Source organism: Phaseolus vulgaris, chromosome 11 (assembly GCF_000499845.2).
Source record: "Phaseolus vulgaris cultivar G19833 chromosome 11, P. vulgaris v2.0, whole genome shotgun sequence".
NCBI lineage: Eukaryota > Viridiplantae > Streptophyta > Magnoliopsida > Fabales > Fabaceae > Phaseolus > Phaseolus vulgaris.
The window spans coordinates 6,619,751-6,632,354 of NC_023749.2; the positions used below are offsets into that span (position 1 = coordinate 6,619,751).

At 30.2% G+C, this 12,604-nt stretch overlaps 1 protein-coding gene across 1 annotated transcript; it reads left to right on the forward strand.

Moving 5' to 3' along the window:
* On the forward strand, positions 1–4,044 carry LOC137820341 (tetraspanin-3). The gene is made up of 2 exons (XM_068624382.1): positions 1–677; positions 3,562–4,044. The coding sequence occupies exons 1-2, from the start codon at positions 165–167 to the stop codon at positions 3,904–3,906; spliced, it is 858 nt and encodes a 285-aa protein (XP_068480483.1). The 5' UTR covers positions 1–164; the 3' UTR covers positions 3,907–4,044.
* The last annotated feature ends 8,560 nt before the right edge of the window (positions 4,045–12,604 follow it).

The window sequence follows — 12,604 nt, forward strand, 5'->3', positions numbered from 1 at the left end:
AAAAAAGGAAGAAAAACTTCATCTCTCATGGTTCCAACACAAAGTGCATCTAATAAATAGAACACAAGGCTCCATTACTGTCATAACTGTACTTTGTGAGGTTAACGAAGGAACAGAAGAAAATAAGAAAGAAGAAGAAAGAAGAAGGCGAAGAAGATTGCAAGATGAGAACAAGCAACCACCTGATCGGTGTGCTAAACTTCCTAACGTTCCTGTTGTCGGTTCCGATCCTAGGTGGTGGGATATGGCTGAGCAGCAGAGCGAACAACACGGACTGTCTGAAGTTCCTTCAGTGGCCGTTGATCATAATCGGAGTGAGCATCATGGTGGTGTCGCTGGCGGGTTTCGCCGGCGCCTGTTACCGGAACACGTTCCTGATGCGGCTGTACCTGGTGGTGATGTTCGCCGTGATCGCGGTGCTGATCGGGTTCATCATATTCGCGTACGTGGTGACGGACAAAGGGTCGGGTCGGAGGGTGATGAACCGGGCGTATTTGGAGTACAGCTTGGAGGACTATTCGGGGTGGTTGGAAGAGCGCGTGGCGAGTGATAGCTACTGGGGGAAGATAGGGTCATGCATTAGGGATTCCAAAGTGTGTGCGAAGATGGGAAGAACCATTAATGAAGTTCCTGAAACTGCTGAAATGTTCTACCTCAGACACCTCACACCTATTCAGGTATATGCATTACTCATCACATTTTCTTTCTTCTTTTCTGTCATATTTCTTCAATAATCTCCACCAATCCCTGAATTCATTTTTTTTATAATATTCATTCGATCGTTTTTATTTATTTATTTGGAATCTGTTTCTGTTTTTTGAATTTTGAAACTGTTTTGGAACGGTTGTTGGAGAAGGAATTGCAGTTATTTACTTACTTTTTTTGTTTAGTTGTTGATAGTATAATTCTGTAAAACTTTTCTTTGTCACGGTGAATAGTAAACAACACACTTCACACGCTTCGTTATAATAATATAATAATATTTTTAATTAAAAAATATTAATTTATTAGTATGTTAGGTATATTTTTTTAGGGTTTAGGGTAGCATCACCCTACAATTTTTTTTTCTCTAATTAGAAATAATATAAAAAATGTTGACATAAGGAAGAGCCATTGGGATTTTTTTAAGGGAAATATTTTAGTAAATGTTGGTGTTGGAAAAAAGCCATGTGAGGTATTTTGTACCTAATATTTTTTAATCATTTAAGATTAATTGTGGATACACTATGCTATTTCTAATTTATTAAGTTAATATTATCAAAGATATTTAGATCAATGATTGTAATAGGGATTAAAGAGAAATTGTTTATTGTATTTTTTAGGGGAGTTTTTTTTGTTTTGTTTTGAAAAGTTAATTGTTTAGTGGTTTGAAAGAAAGTATGGGTGTGTAGTGAAAGAAAGTTGAAGGAAAGGAAGTGCATGTTAGATTAAATGAGTAGATCCATCTCTCTCTGCAAGAAACCCTGCGGCATGTGGGGGTGATGGGTTTTCATTCATCAATTCCCGGAAGTTATGGTTCTCTGTCCAATTCACTGCACCCTAAACAATGGGGACAAATAAAATGAAAATGACACAAATACACTGTTTGATAGATATATTTATTATGCATATACTTTTTTTTTTCTTCTGTTTCTCGTTTTCTAATCACATCATATATTTTATAAAAAAAGAAAAAATATAGCATCACTATTTATGGTGATAATTGATGAACTTTGTTTTGGAAAAGGGGTGGCTTCACTACACTGGATATCAAATGTTATGGTCACTTATTTTGCTTTGATTTTTACATAATTGTCTACACTCTACAGTGTAACATCATATGAAGAGTGATAATGTCATGAGGGATTTTTCTTATGGAGACCATTGAACAGGCTTGTGAGTAATGACAGATGATGTGTCATGGTAGGACCATTTTAAGGGGTGCCCACGTTGCTAATCAGTAATAGATTATGGGACTGAACAACGACATTTACTAAACATAATCATGGTACCAAAGAATTATATTTTGTTATAATTGCTTGAATTTGAATTCAGGAAATGATTTCAAAGAGCTACATTATCATTTATCATGAAATAATATGGTTCTTATCTCTTTCAGCATTGTTTTTGTCCATATTCCTAACCTTTTTTCTTTCTTTCTTGCTAATTAAGCATTGCATAGTGAGTTAGAATTATTGACTTCTTCTGCGTTCCTACTCAAGGCTTCATTTACACCTGTATACTTTTTTTGGCTGGGCCAAGCATGATGTATACTTGTAACCTAACTACTTGTCGCTTTCTCCTTTTTACAAGCTCCCCCAACTTACATAAGAATGTTCTAGGATACCTTTGAATACCTTTGAAGATGATTTTATCTTTTAGGTGGGAGGGGGATATACTTTCTCTTTTTTGTTTCCTTATGTAGTACATATATTTTAGAATCATAGGATGACAAAATCTTAGAAGATGAACTTAAGGATGAATTTTTATACGGTTAGGTATAAACCTAACTTTATAAACGTTTTATAAGATTAACTTAGATTTAAAATATATTTTTTAATATATATATATATATATATATATCTCAATTATCATTTAATAATGGAATTTGTACAATTTTTTAAAGATTTAAATTGCTTACTCATAGTGATCTATAATTTGACAGTATACTGTGGAACATTATTGGTAAAGATATCTAGCAATGGCTACCTTTACTTATACAGTCAATAGGTTTATGATTTAATAAGGTTTTGACTTGAACATGTTGATCATGTTGTACTGTCTGATATTTTGATCTTTTAGAATATCTTGACAGTTTCCTTATCTAAATTATGTTTCGTGTGTTGCTCCCATTGGTACATGAGACACTGACAATTTTGGTCTCAGGCTGGTGCCTGGTCCGCATGTTATCCATGTCTCTAAACAAAGTAACTTTTTAGTGCATGCTCATGCCATAACATTTTTCTAGGGGGAAGAAAAAGGGTTTATACATCAACTACTGCCACGCAAAACAAACGATAAAGACAAGTACAAAATCTCTTCCTTTTCAAAACACAAAATATTCAGGCAACTATTTTCATTTTAGAAGAGTTAGGATATAAAAATAGGAGAGATTTTTTGTTTGTTTGAGTTTAACCTTACTTTTTCATTTTATTTTTACTTATATTTCTTATCTCTCATATTTTTCGTGTTTTTTAAATATAATATCTTAACTTTTACTTCATTTTTCACCTATTTTTATCGATTTTAAAATTGCATTTACTCTCTTTTTTCTTTGTATCAAACAGACCACACATTATGATAGAGTCTTTTTAGTCAGCCAAAATTAGCAAGAACTATACAAAAACACTGAACAAAATATACCAATACAAATTTAATGAAGACACTTTAAGATACTAAATTGAAATTTGTTAAAATTAAAAGTTCAAAATTAAGAAAATAATACAAGAGACTGGAAATTTAATTAAATTTTTTTTTTAACTTATTTTTGGTCTCAAACCAAAATGACATAAATATTTTGTTTCTAAACCTATTTGCCATGCAGCAGATGATTGAAGTAATGTTCTGTTTTGTGTGTTACAGTCTGGTTGCTGCAAGCCCCCCACAGAATGTGGCTATGTCTATCAGAATGAGACTGTGTGGAACCTAGGATCAGGATTGATGGGAGCCAATGCAGATTGCACTAGGTGGAGCAATGACCAAGAACTGCTTTGCTATGCCTGTGATTCCTGCAAGGCTGGTGTGCTGGCAAGTTTGAAGAAGAGTTGGAGGAAGGTTTCAGTGATCAACATTGTTGTTATGATCCTCCTTGTGATTGTTTACATAGTTGCTTATGCAGCATATAGGAACAACAAGAGGATGGATAATGATGAACCCTATGGTGAAGCCAGGATGACAAAGGCACAACCTAGTGCCTTTCATCTTTAGTGGCACTCTTTGGATGCCAAAGCTATCTTAGGATTTTGAGCCTTTTTTTTTCCCTTGTAACTAAGTTGCTCTCATGGTTTTGTGTCAAACATGAATTTGGTTTTAATATTGAAAGAATGAATGTATTTAATTATTATATTTGCTCGCTATGGAACTTCACCTTTTTCTTTGAATAGTCATTTTGCTGTTAGAATTAGTAGGGATAGATTTGTAAATTTAGAGAAAATATCTTAGACTTTATTTGAATGAGATGATGAAAAATGACAGACTGAAAAAACAATAAAAGAAAATTAATTTAGATATCAGATTGTTTTAAATTAGGTAAAATAAATAAAGGGTTAAATATATTTTTGTTGCATGTGAATTGATTTTTTTCTCTAATTTTAATTTTAAATATTTTTTATTAGATGATAAATATAATCTTTTCAGTCTTATCAGTTGTAACTATTTAATAAGCTATAACTGCTAACAGTTATAACTGGTCTATATTATCAGTTATTTCTATTTTATTATCTTTTTTTTTATGTTTTATAAATATTATCCTCAATAATAATGTAGGTCAATAACCATTATTATTAATAAAATATTTTTTTTTCTCAAAATGAGATATACAAAACTAATACTCTTAAATACTTGTAATAAATGAATTATTAAAATGTTTTCCTATCAATCTTGTTCTACGTCACAAATCAAAATAATTATTAAAATGGTTTCCTGTCAATTTTGTTCTGTTACAAATAAAAATAAGTTATTGAAATGTTTTCCTATCAGTTTTATTATAAGTGACAGTAAAATAATGTAAGATAACTCGTACAAATAAAAATTATAAAAATACATTTCAATAATTTTTTATTAAAAATGAAAAATATATTTAATTCATAAATAAATAAATATAAAATTTATAAACATACAACTGATTTGAAAGAATATAAATAATTAATTATGAGAGTGATTTGAAGAAAGTGCTAGTAATTATAAATGGGAGCAGAGTGCATGCGACTATTGTACCAAGAAATTAATTATTTTTTTATTTATTTTGATTTAGAAATATATCCTGTACAAAAAAAATTAAGTTATATTGAGATACTACCATACCAGGGTTTTTAACCATGGTTATTTTTTTTCTTTTTACTAAAATATGATACGTTTAAAAAAAATTACAAATTTAGACAAGTCGTGTCAATTCGGCACCACTTCATATGTACAAATTGTCCATCAACTTGGCACGACTTCTGCCATATCATAAATTTTTTTATCTATGTTTTTATTCATTCACAACACTCTTAGAATATTCATTTTCTTTATCTATGTATTTATTCATTCAATTCAAATATGATTCATACACGATTATCCAATTTTTTGTTCCTTAAAACTAACACTCTTAAAAAATTATGTATCAAATTAATTTTTAACATTACATAACTTACTACCCAATATATAAACAATAATTTTTAAAAAAAAAAAAATTATGACGTGGCTAGCACGACTTTAGTATGACAGAGCAGAAGTCGTGTCAAGTTGACACGACTTTAGTATGACATGACAGAGTCGTGTCTAATTGAGACGATTTGTACATATGAAGTCGACTTGCCTAATTTATAATTTTTTTAAAACGGATCCCATTTTAGTAAAAAGGATGGTCAAAAACCCACCGTACCACTGGCTGAATTTAAACTAAGGAAGAGAACTAGTTTTGTCACTATCTAATTAGCAGCAGATTAAAAGTTCCCTAATTTACTTGCAACATGCAATCAATGTTTTTTTTAATGATTTTATGTTAAGAAAAAAAGTAGTTTAATTCTGTTGAACTTTCCATTTTTTTATAAAGTTTTGTTATAACATATGTTTAAATTTTATTTTAAATATCAATTATTTTTTAATTTTTCAATTTATTTTTTGATATATGAAATATAATTAAAAAGTGATTTAGAGAAAAGTAAAAATAAAAACACTATTACGAAGTGGACTTTAAGCCTATATATTATGGGTGGTCCGATAGCGGGTGGCCTGATAAGGCCAACAAATACTCGAAATGACTCTGATACCATATTACAAAGTGGACTTTAAACCTAACTCAACCCCATAAAACCGGCTCATAAGGTTGAGGTTTGCACCCACTTATATACTATGAAAGGCTCTCATCTCTAGTCGATGTGGGATCTCCAACAAACACCAAAAGTCTTCATCTATGTTTTTAAATCTAAAATTTAATATGTTTTAATAATATTAGGTCAAAATATTTATATAAAAAAAACAATACATGACTATGATTTGAAATAAATAAATTATTACCATTTTTTATTCGCAGCCCTAATTCAATATAAAAGACTATTATAAAGAGTTAATTTCAAAAATTATTTGGTTTGATATTAAAGTGTGTATTTGTAAAATAATAAAAATTTAAGAATAAAGTGGAGTGAATCTAAAGGGTGATATGTAACACCCCAGAAAATAACATCTAAATATTATAATACAAGTTCTACGTATTTCCATACAAACTTGGAGTTTTTCAAAACATTCCTAATACATGATTAGGATTTATAGAAATACAAACATTTACATATCCATAGCTCAAAATAAAACTCTGAAACCTCTAAGGCTTTCCTGCACTTGGTCATCTGTTCGTGTACATAGTACAGTCATCGCAGTTTAAACACAACACAAAAAGCAAGGGTAATCTAGTGAAAATAAAATTTTATAATATACGAAATTAAATTAAAAGAGAAAATCAAATTACATGGCCAATTTCTCAATTATTCAATCTTCTTCAAATTCCAACATAAATCAATCACATAGATCTCACATGGATCTACACATCCAGAATATTCAACAAACAACGTCTTCCGGAAGACCCGTATTAAGTAAGTCCTACCAGATACTAACACCTGATCCAAAGATTACCAGCGAATCCAACAGAAAGGATCAGGGTAAGTTCAATACAATCCAAGCCGTGCATCTCATATGTCACGGTGTGCATGAACTCCCCCATCAGCTTCTCACCACCTGATATCTTAGTCTATGTGACTTAGATCATTTGTGAAGCTCGGAGATCTCGGTTACCACATAGGCATCAATACTTAATACACAGCAAACATCAGTCCATACATTATCTCAAATGTATGAATTCAATTACATACCATTCCGTCATACAATGAGAAATTGAATATTGGGACCACGTCCCTTCCGCATTCAGATCTTCTATCCTAGGGTGCTATTAAAAATTAAATTTAGCTTCCCTTACCTCTATTGCTTGCTTTCCAAGCAACTTTTAGAATTTTTTTCCCGCAGTCTGGATAAGCTTCAAAATTTACGGGTCTAATGCAAGTTATCTAAACATAACAACTAACCCAACCAATATTGATGACTAAATCCTAAGGAAAAACAGAGAACCAAAAGATATTTAGAGTAAAAATGAACTTATTATGTTTGAAAATCTGATCGGATAGAAATGTTATTTAACTTGCCAGCTAAACGAGGTTCGATCATATTCTAAAATAGATGAAGATTGTGAGAGAAAATTAAGAGAGAGGGAGAGAAGAGAAAATGAAGAGAGAGAGAAGGAAGAAAAAAATGGTGCGTGCAGGGGAGGCACGGTTTCTTTACTACTTTTTTATACTGTTACATGATAGACTTTACTTTGTAAGTAAGATAAATTCTAAAGTTGAATTAGATTAAAAAAAAAGAGAGTTTAAGGTTTTTATTTATAAAAAGAGGTAAGTTTATTAATATTCTTAGAAGGTTATTTTTTTTCTCTTTTATTAATATTCTTAGAAGGTTATTTTTTTTTCTCTTTTATTAATATTCTTAGAAGGTTTTTTTTTTCTCTTTTATTAATATTCTTATTTATTAAAGGATGCAAATATTAATCTATATAAAATCGAAGAGTTTACATGTTCGAATTTTCAGTGTTTCTCTAAAGTTAAACTTATAAGTACTTTTGTAAGTATTAGCGAAAACAATTCGCTGTTTATTCACATTTTTATTTGATTAAAATATATATAATTTTATGGTTTTATTACTTTTATAAATGACCAATTAAAATATAATACAATTTTAAATCTATATATATATAATTTTGTAAAAATAGTATTAAAAACATTATATAGAGTTGTTTTCAAGAAGAGAAGGTATTTAGTATTTTGAAATTAAAAAAAAGTTATTTAATTATTTATTTCATTAAATAAATAAATAAATTATTTTTTATTTATTAAAGGATAAAGTTATTCAATTAGGTTTTAGGGTACTTTTATAAAGCCAAATGTTGGTTTTGATTAAAAGAGAACTGAACACTGAGGGAGAAAGTTTTAATTTTGGGTGAAGAATTGATTTTCACTAAGCAATTGCAGCGTTTCCTCTTTCAACATTATGTTTTTATTTGCATTGTATGGATTCTCTTATATACACTTTGCATAGTATGAATTAGATAGTTTCAAATATTCAAGTATTCATAGTTTCATACTCCACCATATGTGAATTTGTTTCTGAATGAGATATTCAGAAAGGGAAGTTAATCTTTCATTTTGCACTCTCTCTTTTCTTTTATCTCTGTGAAGTTACCTTAGCGATGCATCTGCTACTGACTGCTGATATTGCTGCATGATTATGGTATCATAATCATAAGTATTATGAAATTAAGCCTTTAGCAATGAAATTTTAAGTGTAGTTTAAGGCATCCAATCTAATCTATAAGCTTGATACGTGCTAAATTTCATTTGCTGTGCTCTAGAATGCACTTAAATGAGAAAATAACTGGCCCCATTTATTGAAAGAAGTTTTGCTGGTAAATGGTGTGTCAATTAATTCGTGGGTGCTTTTTTATTTCAAGAAGTTTAAACCTGTCTTTTAATTGGAAGGAAGCACGAAAAAGAGACAATCATGGTGATTTCAAATATTGATGCAGATTTTGACATTAGTGATCCTTTATACTTTGAACTTTCACCACCCAAAATGGTTTTGAATATCATTTAATTTGGACATGCCTGATGGAATCATTGTACTAGTCAGCGTGTGCAAGTGGGGTTGGTCTTGCATGCATTAGGGGAACATCTGTCATCATTTCACATATATGCTGTTGATGAAAGGGAGAGAAAGGTTCATAACAATGCTTAAAGAATGAAAGACCCCACAATCTCAGGAGTGAATCAGGTGCAGTAATTCTTGCAACAGAAATAGAATATCCAGTTATTTTGGGTGTTGGTCAATTGAAATTATATATAATGGTCATAAACTTGTGACTTGCATTGAAAATGCTGTTAGAGGTGGATCCAGAATCTCCTGCATTAATGCTTTTTTAGGAATTCTTTTGTAGCATTTGGATTCATGTTTGTTGATGCAGTTGCTGAGTCACAATAAAGCAATATAGTCACTACTTCTTGGGATAACGGAGCACATTGAGCAGGTTTTTGGAGTACATTCTGGTAACTCTGCTTGATAAATTTTCACAAGAACAGTTTCATCCTCTTGCTTGAAGTGTATTAGGTCATTGACTAATAACTTATAAGTTGTCAACAACAAGCAATTGCATTTTACACAAGAGGTTAATTCACAATTTTTGTCAGTCAAGGAAGCAGTTTTTCCTTTTGAAGTTCTCCCCTAGGTTGTGATGAGAATCTAAGCGCTGAGCTGAGATGCAAAATGCTGGTGATGTTAAGGGTTTTGATTTTTTTACTCTAGGTAAAATACTTCATTTACTAAGGTTCAAATCTTTGCTGATAAGTAAGAAGTTACCACTAATGCTACTGTGTTTCTTAGCTTGAATGACTCAATGTTATTATGAAGATTACTGTGGTTTTTTGTTGAAATCGGATTTCAGATTGTTTCTAATGTGACACTTTGAATGAGAAAAAAACTCTTTTGTCTGGTGACAAGAATGCTGAAGTTGCAAGATGTCAAGGCACATTCCGGTGACATGATTGGAGACACTCAGCTCATGGTTGACACTCTTTGTCTGGCTCTTGGGCCATGGAATACAAGGTTCTAATAACGTTTGAAGCAATGTCAATGGCTTAAGCGACAAACAAACAGCTTTAAAAACATGTATCAGAATGATTGGTCTTCACTCTTCAGGAATTCATTGAAGACAAGAGTTCAAATAGTGACAACATTTGCAGACAGCCTCATTCTCCCTGAAATGGCAAGGTGATAGATAACAGCAGTAAGCATTTGTGTTCATCTTTGTATATGGTACTGATTATATGTGCTCTTGCAGTCTTTTTGGCTTCCAAAAGTTTTTAGTTCCTGAAATTTCTTTCGTATATATAAAAGATGGATTATATGACAGTAATTTTTGTCTTGGGAATTTTGCAGTCTTTTAGCACTTTCCAAGTTTAAAAATCTTAGAAATTTTGACTGGTAATAACCATTTCAAGTTTAAAGTCTTGGGACTCAAATTGGATGCTACTGCTTATGTACAAAGTTGTTAAGCATTCACATCTCACCCAGTCAAGAAATTCTTTGATTTAAGAGCAAGAAAAAAAAAAATCACTTCCCCCAGCTATTTAGTCACAGCATAGATTGTATTTTACAACATCTGTAACATATTTTAATGCATAACACACTCCAATGTTAATTTTTCTTTACATTTGCATATTGTGTGAACCCTGTCTTCTTAAGATGAATAGACTAAACCAGTCAACATTCATAAACAAAGACATCATCACTGTATATTGAAAAATCACACAAATCTTTGAGCTACTGGATAGCTTATTTATCACTGATTGTTTAGTCTACCTAATCTAATTAGCTCACTCAACTATTTCTAATGGTCATTGTTGAATAATCAAGACAACACGTCATTCTGCAACAGGGTTTTGATGTTCTGTTTTTTTGGTGAACATTAAAGACTTTAGACTTGAGTTGAGTTACCAATTAACAACTTGTCTGAACCTTGAATGTTGGCTAAACTTTAGAAGAATTCTAGTACATGTATGGATGCAAAAATAAATTTAGTCACTGATTTGCAAATGGGGAAAAAAAGACAAAAAGTTAAGACCAACTAATCTAAATCCATCTCTTTAGGTATCTTAAGCTTAGGATCTGATGACAGTGTCAACTTCACCCACTTCAAGATAATAGTAGAAACTAGAGAGTGAACAATTGTTTCAGCGTTGCTTTGCCTTTTATTGATCTTTCAGTGATGGATTTCCATGCACTTCTACAAGAAATTAAAATTGATTTCTAAATAGTGATTTTTTAGTACTAGTATATTAGGTCAAATAACTACTAGGTTGGATTAGTGATGAACAATTAGAATAGTTCACTCGGAATTACAGATTCAAATCTTGATATTGTCATTGTACATAAAAAAAATCAGTCCAGGTAGGCATAGATTCCTTCAAATACTTTATGACTCTCGTTTCATATGTGTTGTGAATTGTGTTTCCAGCCAATTACAACACTAATTCTAAACTGAGATAAGAAAATGTTGAAAGATTTCAAGTTAGCAGCCATAGAAATATGATGGATTAATCAAATAGTGACACATATACCATAAATGGTTAATGTGTTGAATCCAAAATCAAATCATTCTTAGCTAGACTTTATTTGCTTCTAGAAACACAGGTAGACCAAGTCCACCATATGCAAAAAATGATAGATTGAAGCATTTCATGAAAATGGTAACACAATGACTAATCAACCAACTTCAGTCTCTTCACCAACATGACAAAAATTTGACATTCCAAAATGATCAAATAAGAATATCATTGTTGTCTTAAAAAAATCATTGTCATAAGTAGAAAACTTTGTATTGTATGGATTTAGCAACAATAATGTGATATCTATGTTCAATAACAAAATTGGATCATATTGCAACTAAGTATCTTAACTCAACTTAATAAAAAAGAATATTATTGTTTAATTGAAATTGAAATAAAAATGAAAAAGATTATCCCAATTTGATTAAGGAACTTGTAGTAATTTGAAATTTATGTCGTGGTCGCATAATTATGCTTAACATGAAAAAATTTTATAAAAAAAAAACTTATCTCGTGATTCTAGTATTATGTGGATGATTTTCAAAATATATTAATTATTGAAAATATAATACAATAATACAATATATTTTTTTTGGAAATTTACATATTTAACACTATAAGAAAATCATAAAATAGAAACCAATTTTTAGAGGCCAAAATAAATAGTTGCAATAGTAACTAAATTAGAGACCATTTTAGAAACTAAAAAAAAATAGTTTCTAAATTAGTTTTTATTATTGTTAAATAGTTTCTAAATTGGTATCTAATTAGCAACCAAAGTTTTAACTACCAATTATTTAGTTTTAAAATTTGGTAGCAAAAACCTTGGTTGCTAATTAGATATCGATTTAGAAACTATTTAACAATAATAGAAACTAATTTAGAAACCAAAATTTTTTTAGTTTCTAAAATGGTCTCTAATTTAGTTACTATTGCAACTAATTATTTTAGTCTCTAAAAATTGGTTTCTATTTCATAATTGTCTTGTAGTGTAAAAATTGTTTTTTCTAAGTTAGTTTCTAAAAGTTATTTTAAATCTCAAATAAATATTTTTTTTTTTGGAAATTTACATATTTGAAAATTGTTTTTTCTAAGTTAGTTTCTAAAACTCATTTTAAATCTCAAATAAATAATCAATGGACTCACTTCAAAAAGGTAAATTTCTCTTACTAGCTTTTACTTTCCATTTACAATCTCAAATAAACAATTTTAGCTTTATTTTC

What these genes read in the sequence shown, in the direction of transcription:
- LOC137820341 (XM_068624382.1), top strand. Translation starts at nt 165, where the DNA reads ATGAGAACAAGCAACCACCTGATCGGTGTGCTAAACTTCCTAACGTTC. An exon ending in GACACCTCACACCTATTCAG is followed by an intron (nt 678 to 3,561) that starts GTATATGCATTA and finishes TGTGTGTTACAG; the next exon opens with TCTGGTTGCTGCAAGCCCCC.